General features: G+C 40.1%; 1 protein-coding gene across 1 annotated transcript in view; it reads left to right on the top strand.

Moving 5' to 3' along the window:
* COL3A1 (collagen type III alpha 1 chain) overlaps positions 1-19,971 on the top strand; it is a 48,997-nt gene that overhangs the window by 25,760 nt on the left and 3,266 nt on the right. The window contains exons 7-47 of the mRNA XM_058839831.1: positions 3-56; positions 269-322; positions 1,060-1,113; positions 1,272-1,325; positions 1,668-1,721; positions 2,188-2,232; positions 2,414-2,467; positions 3,060-3,104; positions 3,817-3,870; positions 4,168-4,266; positions 4,377-4,421; positions 4,542-4,640; positions 5,402-5,455; positions 5,590-5,697; positions 6,857-6,910; positions 7,034-7,132; positions 8,268-8,321; positions 8,673-8,771; positions 8,925-8,978; positions 9,092-9,145; positions 9,682-9,735; positions 10,097-10,150; positions 10,349-10,393; positions 10,482-10,580; positions 10,668-10,775; positions 11,295-11,348; positions 12,308-12,361; positions 12,461-12,514; positions 13,107-13,160; positions 13,376-13,483; positions 13,652-13,705; positions 14,214-14,267; positions 14,887-15,048; positions 15,174-15,281; positions 16,097-16,204; positions 16,583-16,636; positions 16,811-16,918; positions 17,561-17,614; positions 17,725-17,832; positions 18,988-19,041; positions 19,295-19,402. Coding sequence (XP_058695814.1) covers positions 3-56; positions 269-322; positions 1,060-1,113; positions 1,272-1,325; positions 1,668-1,721; positions 2,188-2,232; positions 2,414-2,467; positions 3,060-3,104; positions 3,817-3,870; positions 4,168-4,266; positions 4,377-4,421; positions 4,542-4,640; positions 5,402-5,455; positions 5,590-5,697; positions 6,857-6,910; positions 7,034-7,132; positions 8,268-8,321; positions 8,673-8,771; positions 8,925-8,978; positions 9,092-9,145; positions 9,682-9,735; positions 10,097-10,150; positions 10,349-10,393; positions 10,482-10,580; positions 10,668-10,775; positions 11,295-11,348; positions 12,308-12,361; positions 12,461-12,514; positions 13,107-13,160; positions 13,376-13,483; positions 13,652-13,705; positions 14,214-14,267; positions 14,887-15,048; positions 15,174-15,281; positions 16,097-16,204; positions 16,583-16,636; positions 16,811-16,918; positions 17,561-17,614; positions 17,725-17,832; positions 18,988-19,041; positions 19,295-19,402 — 2,943 coding nt within the window. The remainder of the gene's footprint in view (positions 1-2; positions 57-268; positions 323-1,059; positions 1,114-1,271; positions 1,326-1,667; positions 1,722-2,187; positions 2,233-2,413; positions 2,468-3,059; positions 3,105-3,816; positions 3,871-4,167; positions 4,267-4,376; positions 4,422-4,541; positions 4,641-5,401; positions 5,456-5,589; positions 5,698-6,856; positions 6,911-7,033; positions 7,133-8,267; positions 8,322-8,672; positions 8,772-8,924; positions 8,979-9,091; positions 9,146-9,681; positions 9,736-10,096; positions 10,151-10,348; positions 10,394-10,481; positions 10,581-10,667; positions 10,776-11,294; positions 11,349-12,307; positions 12,362-12,460; positions 12,515-13,106; positions 13,161-13,375; positions 13,484-13,651; positions 13,706-14,213; positions 14,268-14,886; positions 15,049-15,173; positions 15,282-16,096; positions 16,205-16,582; positions 16,637-16,810; positions 16,919-17,560; positions 17,615-17,724; positions 17,833-18,987; positions 19,042-19,294; positions 19,403-19,971) is intronic.

The following is a 19,971-nucleotide window of genomic DNA, read 5'->3' as shown; positions in this document are numbered from 1 at the left end:
AGGGCTCTGCTGGATACCAGGGCTCCCCTGGAGAACCAGGACAACCTGGCCCTCCCGTATGTATCATTCAATATCACTGAGTATGTTAAAGACATGATCTTAAAAGCATGAATCTCTGTCACTGATGCAGTGGATGGAAAATTTGCAGTTTATCCTAGTTGTTTATTATGATGCATGTCAAATGTACAAGTATTTATGATGCATTCTTAGTTTGAAAAAGACTTAATATTTGTTATTATTGTAGTTAATATTAATTACTTTTCTACAGGGACCTCCAGGCCCTGTTGGAATGATAGGCCCAGTTGGTCCACCAGGAAAAGATGTAAGTTCACTATTATTCATCCAGTTATTAATAAATAGGAAGAAAAAAAGTTCATTAAGTTGTAAGACAACAGACCACATTGATACTATTGCATTTGAGAATTTTTAACATCTCCTGATTTCTTCATTTGACATGACTTTAGCAAAGTAAATTTGGCTTACATTAGGTCTAACTGTCTATTCCATAAAAAGTCCAATTTTAGCAGGCAATTTGATATTTAAAAAAACCCAACCAACATAAGCATGAATCCTACTATTTATTTGGTGCAACATAAATCAGTTATAAAGAAAATCAGACAGTAGTGTTAGCTTTCTGCTCCCTTTAGATCTGATTATGGGACTTACAGCCATTGACACCATTGTCTGTGTCACAGCTGTGAGTCCTGGACAGGTGGGGTACAAGGCAAGGCACAAACATCTACAGCTTCTCTCCATTCTGAGTGTTTTACTTAGAAAAATAAGTTTTCTGGGATCATCTCTTGCTAAAGGTTGTCTTGAAGTAACTTAGAAATTACCTAGAACCTTGTTAGAAGCTGAGTTTATAAATTCTGGCAGTTGTTTTCCAGAAGGCAGTGGCAGAGTGAACTGTCACCCTGAGAGGATTTGCAAAAGCACCACTATCTTTGGTGGAAATTTCACCTGCTTATTCCAGCTCACCTTGTTCTACCACAACTGGTGCTTTGCCAGTAAGCCAAGTAATAACAAAACACTAAAAATAAAATTATTTTCTTTCAACAGGGAGAACCAGGAAGACCAGGCAGGAATGGAGACCGTGGAATCCCTGGATTACCGGTATGGAAAAATCTCCCAATAATAATGGTCTTCTAATCATAGGTTTTGTTTTCCCATATCAAGTTAGTCAAGTGAACAAGACACACAGTGAACATTGGCTTGTGCCCTTAATATAATAAGTACATGGTTTACTAATCTTTCTATATTTATGTGTTTAGGGTCACAAGGGACACCCTGGAATGCCTGGGATGCCTGGGATGAAAGGCCAGCGAGTAAGTATTGAGTATATTGATCATAGCTGGGTCTGTTACTCTCCTTGAATTATGGTGTTGCACAGTTGTGATCTTTCAGTCATCGTTTCCAAGGCTGAATCATAGAAGTAAAGTTAATTTCTGCACAATGTAATCTGAACTTCCATTACAAAGATTCAAGTTTATTCTGGTTACATCAGTTGTAGAGCTCCATCCTTAATGCCAAAAAAGTTTCCAACAGCTGACAGCACTCAATATTGAAAATAAGCCCCTTTGGGGGGGTTAATATTTTGCCAAAAGGAACCAAGTTTTTCAGAATGCAGGAGGAATACAATTCACAGATATGGTTTTACTTTACCACAGGGTTTTGATGGAAAAGATGGTGCCAAAGGTGACAGTGGTGCTCCTGGTCCAAAGGTAAAAATTTAGAGTGTCATCTTTCTAGGTAGAGTAATGACCCTGATTATTTGTTCTATAGCTGTGCTTTGCATCTTAAACAATTATTAAAATACAGTAAGCATTAAAGAAACCCATTTAATATCTCCATGAAAAGAATATGAAGCATTCCAAAGGAGTTAGACATTCTGAGCCACATCATGTCCCAATTTTCCAGCCATAACAAATATGAGACCCCAAAATGAAAGGACATGTCTCAGTCATCTGACTTCCTTGCATAGCATTTTAAAAACAGCATCTTTCTTATTTTTATTTCCTGTTTAATTTTTAATTTGACACTTGTTTAAACTTCTGAGAACTCAGTTCATGCTGAGGACACCCAGCACCCCATAGGAAGTGATAACAAATTGGGCTTTCTCTGTGTGTCTTCCACTTTAAACCAAAAAATGTTCTCACCAAAGTTCATTTTGTTTTCTCTCTGTAACAGGGTGAAACTGGTCTTCCTGGAGTAAATGGAGCACCAGGCCAACCGGTAAATATGTGCATCCTGGAGTGTTTGAATGTTAGCTGAGTTGTTCCTCATTCCTTTAACTGTAATTACTTCACCACATGCAGTGGACAATAGTGAGTTACACAAATAAGAGCAATGTCTCTTTGCTCAGCCATTTTATTTTAGAAGCCATTTAACAGATCCCTTTTGACATGATTTCTAGGGACCAAGAGGTCCAGCTGGAGAAAGAGGAAGACCTGGGAATCCTGGTGGCCCTGTAAGTAATTGCAGACGTTGTTCTCATCCAGAGGCAGCCCATAGTTGGATTCAATAAATTGAGAATTCCCTACTTCCTTAAAGCAGTTGTAATGCAAAGGAGAAAAAACTATAACATCAGTAAAAATCTCACATGAAAACTTTTCAGTCCCCAACTAAAAATGCAACACTTCTAACCCACAACATGTTCACCATCTTATTTCCTTTTTCACTTTTTAAAATGATTACACATTGAGGAAGAGTTCAGTGTTTCAGCATAAGCTCAGGTTTGGCAAAGAGAAGCAGAGAGGAAGATCTTACTTATTCACACAGACAATGCTTTGTAGCTGTTGTTTCCTTAAGAAATTTAATAAAAATGTGTTTTTATATCTTCCTATCTCAGCACAAGTCACATAAAGTGTTGGATATTCCTTCACAAAATATTTAATTAATTATTACTTTGGAATTTCCTCTTTAAGGAATCCTTGGGTCTTAGTCAACTAAGTAGGAAAGTACAGACACAAAAATATGGTCTCTGAGTCATGGGCATGAAAGGAAGTGGGTTCTGTGTACAGGGTTGTGCTCTTTACCCAACACTTCTCTTCTTTCTCTAGGGTGCCCACGGCAAAGACGGATCTCCAGGAGCAGCAGGCCCACCTGTAAGACAACTGTGACTTTCAGTATTTGTATTGCTTTAGTCTGATTACTTCTAGCTGATGTTCTGCAGTGCCAGCAAACCTGAAATTGGGATGCACTTGTTCAAGAATGAGCATTTTATTTCATTTCATAACTGTGTTGGTTAATATACTTAAAGGACACAGTGCAACAGGAGAGCTTTAACACTGTAAATCAGGAAATGCAAAAATTCAAACCCAAATTATTCTCAGAGAACATATAGATGGATAGAATTGCTACACCTCATGAAGATCAAATTTTGAATGATCTTATGAAATAAATTGTTTAGCTGTCTGGAGCTGGCAACCCCTTTTCTTTCCCATCTGCCTAGAAACCTGAGCACATCCACTTGCGTGTAACAGCTATATTGGCTTTCTTTTCTCCTTCTTTTTTTATAATTAGAACAAAATTTAGAAGTTTTTTTATAACTTAATCTCCTTAATGATAGATTTCATGGTTTTAAATTTAAAGCTCAGAAATTCAGCTAAACATGTAAAAGTCAGGGTAACTAAGATGTAGGTGTGATATTTTAGGACTAGCCAAATTTCATCTTTTACAGCATGATTTATATTTGCTATTTTCCAGGTGTTTCCTTACTCAGAAAAAAATCCCATAATCAGACTCTCTTTTTAAACTTAAGATTAATTCCATATGGCTTTTACTTTTTGCATTAATAGTACTTCTTCCACTTTTCAGGGTCCCCCAGGTCCCCCTGGAACCGCAGGATTTCCAGGTTCTCCAGGTTTTAAGGTACTCAGCTAAAGACACATAACTGCATGGGATTTGGTCCTTTCTCTAGTTACACACATTATGTCACTCTACATCATTATTTTATGAGCTCTCCTTTTCCTGGCCGCTATTACACTGTTTGCAAGCCTAGAACAGACGTGCTGCCATATGCAGCATGAGACAAACCTGATCCTCATCATCTTCATGAATGCCCACAACAAAATACCACTAAGTGGTAGAAACCATTAGTTTAATGCTGATTGCCCTGGAGATGACTAAAATGCCTTCAGTTTCTCCTTTTACTGTTTTTTTCCATAGGGTGAAGCTGGTCCTCCTGGTCCTGCTGGTGTTAGTGGTAGTCCTGGAGAGAGAGGAGAACCTGGTCCTCAGGGTCATGCTGGGCCACCTGGGCCTCAGGTACATCAACAAGACTTGATGCCTGAGAGATCCTCTTCACAGATCCCTAAGAGTCCTTTGTTCTGGTCCTGGGGTAGCAGTGTTGGTTATTCAGATATTTATTTTTGCAGGGCCCTCCTGGAAGAGCTGGAAGCCCTGGCAACAAGGGTGAAATGGTGAGTACTTTTCACATCACTGCCGTTGCTGCGCTGTGTTGGTGAGGGTCACGGTTTGGACTGAGTGGAGTCCATCAATGCCATTCTCTCTTTATCTCTGTCTGTTTTCTCTCTCTCCAGGGACCATCTGGTATTCCTGGTGCTCCTGGGCTGCCAGGAGGCCGTGGTCTTCCAGGTCCTCCAGGTGCAAGTGGAAATCCTGGGGCGAAAGGCAGTCCGGTGAGTTACTAATGGTATTTACACTGCTTGTACAAACAACTGTGGTGGAAGTAAGCCTAAAACCATTTAAAAAAACCCATTGATCTTCTCCTATTCACTTGAAATGGTCTAATAAATTATTTTATAATGAAAATAGGCAATTATTTTTATAAAGATATAACATATTTTGTTTCATACATATAGGTGTTGTTATATGTAAAGATTATACATCAATATGTTAATAACACCTAATTGCTTTCCTAAATTATCTACCCATTCAGATACCGCTTGTTTAAATTGGCTACATCAGACAAAATCTGTTGTTTTACAATCCTATTTTCACCTATTTTAATTCCCAAGGGCTGAGTACACAGCCCAGTAAACCCCATAGGTTTTATGGTTTTACACTGTCACTTACCCCAGCAAGCCCTTTTCTTACAGCCTTGCATCACATGTAGCTCTTTGTCAGAGAAAATATTCAGAAACTTTAAGTAAATGACTCAATGATGTCTGAAATAGCTCAGGAGCAGACATAAAATTTTACTCAATGGTGTTTAAGATTGTATCACTTCTTTCCTTTACTGAATTTTTAAGGAGTCCCGTGACTTCCACTTACAGGTTCAGCCAGTGCATGCTGATTCCTTTGAAGAATGTTAAATTAAAAAAAAGGAGTCAATAATTTGAAATATCAGGTCTGCTTCCTAGTATTTCAGTATGTAGAGTAGCTCTAGAATGATACCCAGTAGCAGCCCATAATTTAAATGGGATTTTCTATCTTTTAGGGAGACCCTGGTAAGGATGGAGCAAAAGGAGAGCCAGGACCAAAAGGTGAACGTGTAAGTGATTTCAGAATGTGTCCAGAGACTTCTTTCAAGGAAGTCTGAACCCTGAATCATTCCCCATATGAAATCTGTTTGGTTCTTTTGGAGACTTCTAATCCACTGATGGGCTTGGTTTCTGTTGTTGCCAGGGTGAAAATGGTACCCCAGGTGCTCCTGGGCCTCCTGGTGAGGAAGGGAAAAGAGGTGCAAATGGTGAACCCGGGCAGAATGGAGTACCTGGTACCCCTGGAGAAAGGGTGAGCTGTGGTACACAACCTTTTGAGCTAACACAGAGACAGAAAATTCCGCAGTTCAAAACACTTCCAGGAGAAATTTGGCTCCATATATCTTCTCAGCAAATTCCAGATAAGGAACTGGGTTACAAAACTGGGGAGAATTCTTATCTAGCTTCTCCTCTGAATTGCAGCTCTTGGATCTACCTGAGTTGGAAATAAATTCATTTATTTCCGTTTTTGATATAGGAGCAGCAGTGGTCTTATATATCTGGAAGTTTTACCAAAAGATTTTTGCTGAGAAGCAAAACTGTGTAAACTATGAGAGCTACAAGGGGAACAAATAATCAAAATTTCAAAATTACTTCTCAGTTAACAAAAATAAACAAAAGAATTTCTGCTCTGGGAAGTGAAATTAATGCAAATTCTTCTGTATTCAAGATATGTCTTTATGTCAACATCTCTTGTTAATACATCTTCAATATCAGTAACAGCAAAATTGTCAAGATGTCTTCTATGTTATAATATTTCAGCTGCAAATGGGTTTTTTGGCTAGCATATTAAATAATTTTCAAAAAATTTAATAATTCTCAGAGTGGAATCCATTAATTCTTTTATTGAACAAAATAAATAGCAACATCATTACAAATTTTGGATTTCTGTTCCCATCAGAAATGAAGGAAATTGTGCTGATCTATTTGTAAGTCCTAACTTAATAATTGATTGCAATATTTGCTGAAGCTATGAGGAAACCAAAGATGCATAATGAACTAATTAATCATACTAAACATATAAAGGGGGCTGCAAAATGAAATTTATAATTCAAATTTCTTTTATAAAGACAGTAGTAAATATAAGTATTAAAACAATACAGCAGAGCTCTTCTCAGTATTGAATTAGAGGAAAATAATTTCTCAATATTGAATGTGATTTTTGTTTTTTTATAGTATTTTAGAAAACTCATAAATAAAGGAGGACACTATAATTTCAACAGGATCACTGCAATCAAAGACAAAATGCTCTGCAGTCCTTACTACAGTAGTGAAATGCCTCTAATATTTATTTTTTTTGCGATTTATTTTCATAATGATAAGTCTAATGGTGAATAGTTTTGAAGGAAACCCAGTTGCTATTCCCTGTGTCATACTGCCTATGATGCATAGTTTGTTCTTTTATCTGGCAGGGCTCCCCTGGCTTCCGTGGCTTACCCGGTAGCAATGGACTTCCAGGTGAAAAGGTATAAATCTTCCTCCAGAAAAGTCCTCCAAACTTTTGGAGAATCCATGTGAATATGGATGGACAATTTCAGATTCGAGGTGATGCTGATTCCCTTGCTGTGAATCTCCACATCTCTCTCCAGGGTCCTGCAGGAGAGCGTGGCAGCCCAGGTCCCCCTGGCCCCAGCGGACCGGCAGGAGAGCGTGGACAAGACGGAGGCCCAGGTCTTCCTGGAATGAGAGTAAGACAGGACATCCCCAAGAAAATGGGATAAACTCTGTTAGAGATTACTCATCTGAGCTGATACAATAGAGGAGTCCTACGAGAAATCCTTCCTGTGAGCTCCTTTAGGCAGCAGTAGCATCCATTCATGGTGGGACAACCATGGAGAGGCACAGAGCACTCCCAGGACACTGCCACAATGGAGTCAGGAGGCTTTGGGGAGGCTCCCAGAGCATGCCAGGCCCTGCCAAGAGAAATGTCCTTAATATGAGTTAGCATTGGATGAGCTTCTGCATTAGCTTTTTACATTTCAGCAAATTCTAACATTAGGTATTTAGGGGTTTTATTTAAATTTGTTTATATTTTAATTATTATGTAAATAGAATTAAATGTTTAAATAATTAATTTAGACATTAATTTAAGTAATTCTATATACATAAGTATTATATTTTTGGCTTATTTGTAATTAAAGCAAATGAGCTGCTGGTCAGGTTTTTTAGAGTACATATCAGTAAGATTTCAGAGATGGCTCATTGTGTAATACTGACAGAATGTGACAACATCTAAGTGTACATGGAACAACATTCTGGGAGCTGTACTAAGAATTAACAACTCCTAACAACAAATTTGTTGACATTCAAAAGCCCAACTGCAGGCCTCTGGGAGCTAAACAAGATTTTATTGGCAATGAAAATGAACCATTTAAAATACAACAAAAATAATACTTAGAACTTTAAGCAAGTTAATGAAAGAGTGTTGCACATTGTGTTGCTTTCAGGTAGAGGTGTGTAGTCATAATTGTTTAGCTCCTTTTATTTTTTAATATATATTTTTATATAATTTTATATTTATTTTTTTTAATATAGTTTTCTTCCCACATAATGAAAGAAAATTTTTGTGCTAGTTGATTAATGTCTGGTGTCCTGTTTATATACAAGTCTCAGAAAAAACAATAAAGCCATAATGACAGGATTTGTTTGCTTTCTCCAATTTTCCCCGTTCATGGCATGAGGGAAATGGGAAGACTTTTGATCTTTAATAAAGAGGATGATAACAAGCAAGTAGTTTTTATACATTTATATTTATGAATTGAAACTTGATAATGTATGTCTTAAACTGAAGTATAACACTCTTTTATTTCCTTCAATTTGCAGGGCTTGCCCGGGATTCCAGGAAGTCCTGGAAGTGATGGGAAACCTGGCCCTCCCGTATGTACATTGTGCAAATACCTTATCCTAGTCCTCCTGCTGACCCAGCCCTACCCTCATCCCACAGTATCCACATGACAGGTTGTTATCACAGCCAGATTAATTGTCTCCTCTCTGTTTGCTTTAACTACCAGAGCCCTTTTTATGCTGTACCATTGTAACAGCAGCCTGCAAACTCTGTCATTCTGTACTGTGTGAGATACAGAGTAGATGGGGCACAAGCTGCAATACAAAACCCACAATGAGTTTTGAAGTGTCTCCCCCCCACTCAATGTTTGATGAGTCCTGGGGATTGCTTTATTTCATCTCACAGATGCCACAGATGCTTCCTTTCTTTTTCGCTTATCCCAGGGCAACCAGGGTGAATCTGGACGCTCTGGCCCACCTGGCCCTCCAGGCCCACGTGGCCAGCCAGGTGTGATGGGTTTCCCTGGTCCTAAGGGCAATGAGGTGAGTGGGATTTCTCCTCTTCTGTGCTGATGCTTGACAAGTCAAATGTTAAACTAAATTGCTCCATAGTGGGGCTATCTCATGCTGCTGCTTTAGACAATTGTCCACTGACCAGAAACAAATATTTCAAATGTACTCTTTCTTTTTTGTAAGGGGGCACCAGGCAAGAACGGAGAAAGAGGCCCTGGTGGACCACCTGGACCACCTGTAAGTTTTGCTGATACTTTGTTTTATAATGGCACAATATTAAAAATAACTTGATGAGTCTTAACAAAAATGGTATCACTGTCTAACCATACCCTAATTTTGTCTTTGAATAGGGTCTTGCTGGGAAGAATGGTGATGTTGGCCTTCCAGGTCCTCCAGGACCTACTGTAAGTGTGGTGGGCCCATCCAAGGCAATGATTAGGGGTTGGTAGCTACAGATAGGCCCTGGAAGGGGAATATTTAGTGGAAGGGAAATATTTGTAATGATATAAAGAAACCTCCTTTTATGAAGACAAAAAAAGACCTCTTCTTTGTTTTTTTAAAGTATTATTTTAATGTTGAACAAATGTTCAAGACTTTGGTGGGAGAAACTTGAGTCAGATATACCTGGTATAGATTGAAATGAATAGTCAGTTTAGAGCTCTTGGTCTTTTCAAGCAGAAGTGCATTGTTGCTCCCTTTAATGTTTGTGGCATTTCAAGCTCCTATCAAGTTAAAATGTGTCTGCTGGATCATAGCTAAGAGTTGGAGTGAAAAGAGAAAATACCACAACACCAACATACATTAGTTTTTGAGCTTGCCTAATGTCATCATCAGGTCACAATTAGGAGGCATAGATCAGAAGTGAAGTGGAAGTGTTTATATGGTGGGGAGTGTTCTCAGGCAAGTTCATGGACTTTCTTCCTCATTTGTTTGATTCTAGGGTGCTTCTGGGGAGAGAGGAGAACCAGGAGCAGCAGGCCCACCTGGCCTCCAGGTGCTGTGTGTTTATTGTTTTCTGATTCTTCCTAATAGACTAACACAAATACACAAAATTAAAAAAAAAATAAATATAGGCATCTGAACATTTACATTGGAGTGCCAGATACCATCATATTTCGAATATCATGGAATATAACAGATCAACCACTTGAAAAAATTACTGCATCATAGATCATTGCAAACCAGGTGGTTAGCTGAGATTGTGTCACCTAAACCCCGTAGCTGTCAAATTGCCATCTTCTTTCTGAAGGACTGGAATGAGCTGGCCACACATCTTCATGTCAAAACCAAAAATCTGAAGATGGAAAATGCATAACTTATCTGTGTAACATGAGTAATATTGTTTCTTCATATAGGGATTGCCTGGTGGACCAGGACCAGCTGGAGAGAATGGAAAGCCTGGAGAGCCAGTAAGTAGTAATTTCTTTTTTTTTAAGTAACAAAAAATTAATGAGGAGTTCTTCCTAAATTATATTTCCAAATTCAGACAACTCTCAGCTCTCCTCAGAGCAGCAAAGTTTGATTTGGGGAGAAATGGGATGGCAACCACAATGCAGATGTACTAAGTAAAGTTCATGGATAACTTAGATTTATTTTCTCGTAACCAGGGGCCGAAAGGTGATATTGGAGGACCTGGATTCCCAGGCCCAAAGGTAAATAATAAAGCATATTTTGTAATGACATTAATGAATTAACAAAATATGAGCCTGGAAACAAAGAATAATACATTTTTTATCACAGGGTGAAAATGGTATCCCAGGAGAACGTGGAGCACAAGGTCCTCCAGGACCTCCTGGAACAAGAGGTGGACCGGGTCCTGCTGGCACAGAAGGTGCCAAGGTACCCACAGAATTTCTTCCTTTTCTGTTATTCTGCTACCATTTGTGTTAAGTTTGTTTTTTCTAATTACTTTTTGTTACTCCTTAGGGTCCTCCTGGCCCACCTGGCCCCCCTGGAGGCACAGGACTGCCTGGCTTACAGGGAATGCCAGGAGAAAGAGGAGCTTCTGGAAGCCCTGGACCAAAAGGGGAGAGGGTAATACACACACACACTTTTGATTTTATGCTAATTTAATGTTAGCATCCCACAAGGCGCTGGGTTTGTCCCCCCCCTCACTTCGGCCTGATTTCAGAGGTGCAGATTGTGCAGTAATACTCTTGATTTAGCAATGGGATGTGGATCCTAGATGTTGAAAAATATGGAGGTTTTCCCTCAGTTCAATACGTGCTAGAGATTTTGCTGCACTGGATCTCTTGGGGGATGTTGTCTTTGATGTTTTGGGAACATCAAACCAGTTCTAATGAATCTAATTAATGATGAGAATAGTTCATACCATGGGAAGACAATTCAGCCTGGACTTGATTTTGAATCAATTTGGGGTTTCTTTCACATTAAAGAATGTAATAACTGATGCTGAATACTAGGCAAAATATCCCCAGTTTCATTAAGGAAATCTGGCTATTGACAGACCCTCAGTATGAGATCCTTCCCCCCCATTTCAGCTCATCTCATGATTTCTTTTTGCTCATGGTTTTTATGTCTTAAACTTCCTAGGGAGAACCTGGTGGTAAAGGTGCTGACGGCCTTCCTGGTGCAAGAGGAGAGAGAGTGAGTATTTAAACATTCCACAGTTTATCCATCAGCTTTACACAGCCAGCTCTTAGGACATCAGTAAACTCACAGTGAATAATACTATCTAGGACAGCTAAAGCTGTAATCTCATTGTGTTTCATTCCAGCAGTGCAAAACTGGGTTTGTAAACTAAATTAACCCTAATTAATACTAGTTTTTGTGATTGCCACTCTTTGGGTAAATGTAATGGAATTTTTTGGAGAAAGGTTGTAGTTGACTGGGACAATGTTTTAGAGAGAAAGAAATCATATGAGAGAGAAAAGCTACCCGACAGATGTTATAATGAATCACAAGAAGACATCAATAGTAAATATTCTCATACAGAATACTCTTATGGGTTACTAAATATGATATATTTATACACCTATATAGCAAATACACATAAAACAGACACTTGAAATAGATACATCTATCAAATCACTACGGCAGGCAGTGTATATGTGAAAGTAATGAGGGATGACAAATATGCAATTGCAGCTTGGTTGAGTTGGAAGAAATATAAAAAATTTATTTCAGACCATAAGGTATACATTAAATTTTCAAGGAAGAAATAAGTCAGGGAGCTAGTAAGGAGATGCTGAATTTGAGATGAAGAAACGTGGATCAATTATCTATCTGAAAATTAGGGCAACAGGTCACTTTTATTGTATACCTATTTTATTGTAGGCCTATTAATTTCAGGTGGATTTGGATTAGTTTGGAAGATGGGGAAAAAAAAGAATCATTCAGCTGAAGATCTCTCACACTGCAAAATGGTGTGATTTAAGAGCATCACTCCAAAACATGGTGTGCAAGTGCGTTTGGCACTGTACGCTTGCTTCATTTAAGTATCTTTGGCAGTCTGTTTACACTGAAACATAGACACTACTGATCAAAACAGAGGAGTTAACAATATTATATTTTGCTAAAAAATACATAATTTTCCAATTGTTTAGGGCAATGTAGGTCCCATTGGTCCTCCTGGTCCTGCCGGCCCACCTGGAGATAAGGTAAAGCATCCTGATAATGGGGTTTGAAGTGTAAAGAGTCCCAGGGGGGGCTGTCTCAGGGGAAAACAAACACCCCGTGACCATCCTTGTTCCTTGCAGGGAGAGACTGGCCCAGCAGGTGCCCCTGGCCCAATGGGCTCCCGTGGAGGTCCTGTAAGTGACAGAACTTTTCTTCCTGGATAACTTCACCGTGGTTCCTCTTGCCTGGTGTAGACATCAGTGCTGCACCAAACCTATCAGCAATGCATGGGGCTTGGGTTGTAAATAAACTCAGCACATTTAGCTCCTGTGGGAGCTTGGGATTTATAAGGACTAAAGGCTTCAGAAAATCAGGGCTTTTGACACTGCAAAGGGGTCAGAAGGCAGGGCAAGGCAAGAGTGTGAGCAACAGTAATGTCCATCTTGACTTAAAGTTAAGTAAACTTTTAGAAATACTCTTATTTATTTTTTTTTTTTTATATTTAACATTTTGGGCTCTCAGTTGAACACCATGGATTGTGTTCAGGGTTTATACTGGTGTAGCTGAGTTAAGTTTACCACATTTAAATAATTATCATATAATTCCTGAACAGTTTTGTTTAGCACTTTGGAGCAACAGTTGTTTTGGATCAGATGTTTGGGGTTTTTCCTCCAAAGGCTGGTAAGACAAAGAAACTTCAGCAGCCTTACTTGTAGTATTCTCTAACTTTTAAAGTGAAGTTTATCTTTCTGATATCTTCCATTGCTGAGATGTGGTTTTCCACAGGGTGAACGAGGAGAACAAGGTCTTCCTGGGCCTGCTGGCTTCCCTGGAGCCCCAGTAAGTGTCTACACTACCCTTCCTGTACTCAGGCACACCTAGGGTGCCGTGCTTTTTTCCTTCCACTCCTGCACTGGGTAGGGCATTAGAGTTCAACTGCATTCACACTTAATTTAATATTTAAATTCCCTTCAGAAGAATACCTGGATAGTATTTCTTGCCACAGTATCATTTGCTTTTTTGAATGGTAATAAAACAATATAATTTTTCTACAGGGCCAAAATGGGGAACCTGGTGGGAAAGGAGAAAGAGGCCCCCCTGGTCTAAGAGGAGAGGCTGGACCCCCTGGAGCAGCCGGTCCACAGGGCGGCCCTGGTGCCCCAGTAAGTGTTTGCTGTTCCTTGTTGCTACAGAGAGGTTTCTTCAGCCCTCCCTCAGCCTCAGGGTGCTGGGCCCAAGTGCAAAGAGATGAACTGCCTGAAACTTATTGACACTTCCTGTCACTTTCATCTTTATCAAATAATTTGCTTTATCTACTTCCTTCCATGTAGGGTCCACCTGGTCCCCAAGGAATAAAAGGAGACCGTGGATCTCCTGGTGGGCCTGTGAGTATCTCTTCAATTTAGTCACTGCTAAATGCTTCTATTTATTACAACAATATGTTGTAATGTGATGTAAATGAAAAATGAGAACTTCAATGACTTTAGTATTGGCAGTTCAAGAATATTTAAAGTGCACTAGAAGGAGTAATTAAAGTTTAACTCAGTGATCTGGATTACAATTATTGACTTTAATATAAGTAAGGTGACAAAATAGCTTTTGACACAATGACTCAAAACTCTACAATGGCTTATTTCAACAGTTACTATATTTACTTGCCATCTTTGCTAACTTCTCAAAACCCATTAGCTCAAGTTTGAGGAGAATATGTGACCTCCCCTTGCAAAAAAAAAAAAAAAAAAATAGCAACTTTTTGTTGTGCCTCACGACATTTAATTCAGGTTTCAAACAAAATATGACTATAATTTAAACTCATCAGGTGTGTAAAAATCAATTTGATCCTGTTTTTCCAGTCTTCAGAAAATGAAAACTTAAAGTATTGATCTCCTCTAGGGTGCTGCTGGTTTCCCTGGTGCCCGTGGTCTACCTGGTCCCCCTGGTAACAATGTAAGTTGGTTTATCCCCCTTTTCTTTCAGTCTCACTTTGTGGATAGATTTAGACACATATTAATATATTAAAATATATTATGCAAAAACAATATGATGGTTGTATTTCAGGAAAAAAATCTGCAAAAATGCATTTACCCTCCTTCTGGTATGGAATAGAAAGAAGGATTTTAATTAAGGTACCATTAAAGTCAGTGCAATTCTTTCCATTCATTGGCTCAGCTAAGATTGTAATGAAAGACATTTCACCCTGCACATGCCTGAGACACCATATTAAAGGCATATGGCAGGAGAGAGTCAAGAAAGCAGAAGGGCCTGCTCCTATTTCCAATTTCTGTGGTACAGCCATGAGTAAGGAATGTGTGCCCTGTGTTGGATGCATTACAGGCACTGGGCATCCAAAATGTGCAGGTGTATGTCCTGACAGCAGGGATAAAAAAACACCAGTTGTGAAAGTGATCCATGAAAGGATTCTCTTACAACACCAGAACAGATTTGGGTGGATGGGGCTGGACCCTAAATCTGCCCTCAGGCAATGACTCAGGTCTGGCTAGCTTTCATGAGACCAATGCCAGTACATGTGTGCAGCTCACACTTTCCTTCTTGAAACTTTTTTTAGGGTAGCCCAGGTCCTCCTGGTAACGCAGGGCCTGCAGGCAAGGATGGGCCTCCTGGACCCCCTGGTAGTTCTGGTGCTCCTGGAGGTCCAGGACCTGCTGGAATCAGAGGTGAGCCCGGCACACCAGGAGAAAAAGGGCCCCCAGGAGCACGAGGAGAAAGGGTAAGTGTCCCTTCAGCCAGGGACTGTTCCACCAGGAGATGTGGATTGTGCGTGTCCAGAACAAGCAGCCACCTATGGAATGGTAAAGATGCTCCCAGTGACTGAAGTGACCTTTTCTCAAACAGGGGGCACCAGGTGAGCCAGGTCCTCAAGGCATCGTTGGCGGCCGGGGAAACACGGGTCTGCCAGGCCTGCGTGGCCCCAGCGGCCCACCCGGGATGGCAGGAGCCAAGGTGAGAGCCCTTCACTGCAACTACAGCCCCAACCTTAACCCAGCTGCTAAAAATAGCCTAGAGATGCAAAAAGTGCTAAAAATAGAGACACAAAAGTAATGAATGTATTTGTAATGTTGGGAGGTTTAATGTATTTTAGTCCAGAGATGGGAGAATTTGCAGTTATTTGTGTTTACATGCATAAGATCAGGCTTAAAATGTCTGGTATCCAACTGCTGTGGGATGCAAGGTTGTCTTTCAGATTATATTATATATATATATTATATATCTAGGAGTATAGTACCCACTTCACACACTTTGGAGGGTCATGAGGAAGAGACTGTAACCTCTCCTGGGTACAAGATCAAGTCACAGTATCACCTACTACTGGCTGTTTACCCTTGCTTAATTCTCAGTATGTTTCTTGCTTAAGTATTATGACCCAAACAGAAAAGTATCCTCACCTTCCCCTCAGAAAAGGTGGGGTGAGGCTTGGTTTGTATTTTATCACTAATACAGTGATAGACCAGCAACTGCTTTGGCCACTGTTTTGGGCACATAAGAAGAGACATATTTATTATTTCTTAGTTGTCAGTTGATGAGAAACATTTGATGGGCTTGCATGAATGTTACCAGTAATGAAAAGAAACCAGTTTGATCAAGATTTTATCTCTTGTTTTTCATATTCACAACCAGCAAAGCCACATTGGCCCCTCGCTTCATTAGGTCTCCTTCAAAATCCCTGCATAGTTAAAAAGATGTAAAATACATTCTTACTGTCTTATGTATCTCCTAAGATCATTATCTGCAATGGGATCCTTTCTCTTTTTGTTCAGGGTGAAGATGGAAAGCCAGGCACCAACGGTATCCCAGGAGAACGCGGTGCTCCTGGTCCCCAAGGCCCTATTGGACAAAGAGGTTTACCTGGAGAGCCCGGCAGAGATGTGAGTGGATGGGATTTCCCTGCTAGCTTGTGAGTTACAGGTGGGCAACTCCGGGAGCAAATATGCTTTAAGGTTCACAAGCCCTCAAAAGCCTGATGCACTGGGGCCTGGGCACATTCTGCCCTCCTGACAGGTGTAGCCTCCTGTCCCTGCCATCCCCTTCACTGCCTGAGGACATCATCTCCCTCTCTTGGAACAGGAGACTGCGCTGCCTGCAAAATTATGCAGGTCTTACAGGTCTTTTAGGAGCCACTCCACCTCCAGGAACTCTTCCTTCTTGAAAACTCTTGCTTTGATGAGCATTGTTCAAACTTACTGGAAACAAGCTGTCTACTGGTCATGCAGCCTATGAACAAAGTGTGCCACTCTGTTTTGCAGGGTAACCCTGGCTCTGACGGCTTGCCTGGACGTGATGGATCCCCAGGAGGCAAAGTAAGAAATTACCTATATCCTTAGACTGCCCAATAAATGAGACGTGAATTACATGGCAATATATTCATGTATACTCTATGCAATTTGTTCCTTGAACTTCCTGTGCTCTACTCAATGTACTCCATATACAGAGTTCTATAAAACATGGTATTTATTATCCCTTACTATCTGCAGGGTGACCGTGGTGAAAGTGGCTCTCCTGGCCCTCCAGGACCCCCTGGCCACCCTGGACCTGCAGGTAATGCTGGTGCACCTGGAAAATCTGGTGAAAGAGGATTTCAGGTAAGACCAAAGTAAATAGGTTACCTCTTACTTACATACCCTTCCTAAAGTCCATTCCATGTGGGAATAGAGAGGAACTTTTCAAGAGTCATACATTTGTTGCTGTCAGATTTTCTTGACATCAAGGACCTGTTCTAGAAGAATACTCAGAGGAAAGACATCTCAGAGTTTATGTTGTCTTAGAAAAGACAACTTATATAAACTAAGCTCAAAATTCACGTACTCTGTAGGATGCCAAAAAGCACATCATCCCACCAGGCCCTGTCCTAATTTCCATCCCATCTGGTGCTCATGCAGCACAAGTAATGTGTTATTTATTTAAACTGAGGGAGTAACTTTGGAAGCCCTCAAGTTATTTCTCAGGGGTGCTGACACCAGCTCAGTGAGCACTGAGCACCTGACTGAGAGAGGGAAGAAGGGCTTTGGTGCCTGTGTACAGATCAGTGCCTGCAGGCAGCTGGGAAAGGCTGGCATTGGTACAAAAATGGCCTGGCCAGGATTCTTGCTGATTCTGGTGTGTGAGGAGCTTCCCCATGTTTCCCAATCCCTGCTTATCTGGACACATACTGCTCACCTGGAAATAAAGAAGTGGGCTAGGCAGTTCTAAGTGATCCATACCTTCTCATTCTTCCCATGTCACAGGGTCCACCTGGCCCTCCTGGCTCTACTGGTCCTGCTGGTGCTCGTGGTCCTGCCGTAAGTCACAGCTAATGTATTTGTGATGTCATCCAGTCACTATTTCCTGTTTTATGGGAAATCCTCTTATCTCCTCCTGTCTTTCTTTTATTGCAAACCTACACTTACAGGGTCCTCAAGGCCCTCGTGGTGATAAAGGTGAACCTGGTGAACGAGGCAGCACTGGCATAAAGGGTCACAGAGGGTTTCCTGGTACCCCCGGTCTTCCTGGTCCTCCTGTGAGTATTTTGCATTGGATTGGAATTATAGCTGATCTTTGTTTCTGTGTTTAGGCCCCAGGTACCTAATTAACCTTAGCTAATTTGATGGGAATCTATGTAAACTTGATTCTCAGATGTTTCAAAATCCAGATTCCCTGAATCAGCATGACATAAGCATTTAACATCCAGTTAAAGAACTGGAAGATACTGTTAGGAAGTAAAGATGAGTTTACTATAACCCTTTCAATAAAAACCTCTTATATATTCATTTATAATATAACCAGGCTATTCCTGATCTAATTAGGAAAGAGAGGAGTAGGGGCTGAAATGTTTATGTCTGCTAGAAATCTATCCTAGACAGACAACTAAAGCTACTTAGAATCCAAATACCTCTCTTCTGCCATGTATCTTTTATAGAAAGTAATACTGGGACAAAACAGGCAGGAAATTGTAAATTACTGAATTATAAACACTCATTAGCATTTGGACATAGCTAAAAGAATTTAAGGGCAAGAATAGACAGGCATGCCATGGATATTTAAGACCAGTAAAGGTTTAAGAAGCGATTTATTCTGAAAAAACCTACAAATACCCCTCATAATACAAGTGAGAATCAAGAAACCAAAGCTCACTCTATCAGCATACCAAAGATGGCACCAATACCAACCTATTCAACAACACAATAGAACCTGGTGTCTAACATAACAGAAGGAAAAAAAATTGATAAATTCTCATTTGATGATCGATAACTTTTAAACAAATGGTTTCATTCTTTGCAGTGCACATACAGAGGAAAATTGTAAACGTATTTGAAATCATGGATGTTTGTCAAATATTTAAATAACATTACTGGTAATATTACTAAAACTGAAGCATTTTGGCTATAGCTACCTATCTTTACGAATATAAGAGTTCATCCAAAGCTCATCAGTGTCATTTGGCTTTCCTGCATTTTGGATAACATGTCTCTATATGAAAACATATTAGAGAACATTCAATATTTTTTTCTGATTAAAGAATGGCCACCATTCTCTCATATCTGACATAGCCTTTTTATAAGGATGTGTTTTATATAATCTTAAATATGTTTTCAGTGTCTTTATTTAAGGCACATCCAGCTAGTTGCAAGATACTACCAGGAGGTGTATGACTGACTTTTCCTTTTTTTCATAGGGTCCTCTGGGTCCACAAGGTGCAATTGGAGGTCCAGGAGCTTCAGGTGCAAGGGTAAGAAAAACTCCTGACTCAGCCTAACTGCAAGGAAAATTTAGTCTGCTTAGTTAATATATACATAGATACAGACATAAATTTTAATTTCCCATCTTAATTTGGCCAACTTAAGACAGCAGCTGAAGAAAGAAAAAACACCTGATACATCATACAGAAATATTTGAAATACAAAGTATTTGAAGTACAAAGTATTTCTGAATTATCTGATAAACTATTTTGACCATATTGTTTGTGTTCTTCATTGTTCTAGGGCCCCCCAGGACCAGCTGGGCCACCTGGAAAAGATGGTACCAGTGGCTACCCAGGTCCAATTGGTCCCCCCGGTCCCCGCGGTAGCAGAGGTGAAAGCGGCCCTGCCGTAAGTAAATGGTGCAAACTCACACCAGAAAATCTTTGGGAATATTCATGAAACTTACGATGTCCAACTCTTTAAACAGCTCCCTCAGAACCTCTCTATTTCATGGACAAGATTTGTGGGAGGAGGTATCAGGCTACCAAGGCTAAATCCTAAAGCACGCAGCTCATTTGTAGTTTAGTGTAACTACTGACACAATTGGATGCTGTGCTGGTCTCAGCTGATCATGGACTTTCTGCATACAGCAGGATCTCCTCCTCTCAGGAGCACAGGCTCCCTTTGGGTCTGGGAAGCCATGGAATGGGGCTCCTAGACTGCTCTAGAGAGGCCAGAGCTGCAAAGGTGTCACTATCACAGTCACCCCCTAAAGCCAAGAACTGGTCGTTCTCTGGGTTTTAGTGGAAAGGGTTCCTTCTCAAAGCCCAGGCATAAAGACAGTCAAACTTGACAAAATTAGGGGGAAAAAATAGTTTTAAGAAAATAAAGGCCTGGAAAATCTAACAGATGTTTATACATCTGTTTAATTAATGAATAACTAAACTAAATATTTGTCTAAGAATTCTCATTTTTTA

Source organism: Poecile atricapillus, chromosome 5 (assembly GCF_030490865.1).
Source record: "Poecile atricapillus isolate bPoeAtr1 chromosome 5, bPoeAtr1.hap1, whole genome shotgun sequence".
NCBI classification, from domain to species: Eukaryota; Metazoa; Chordata; class Aves; order Passeriformes; family Paridae; genus Poecile; species Poecile atricapillus.
The sequence above is the reverse complement of the archived record's forward strand: the minus strand, read 5'-3'. Positions and strand labels throughout refer to the sequence as shown.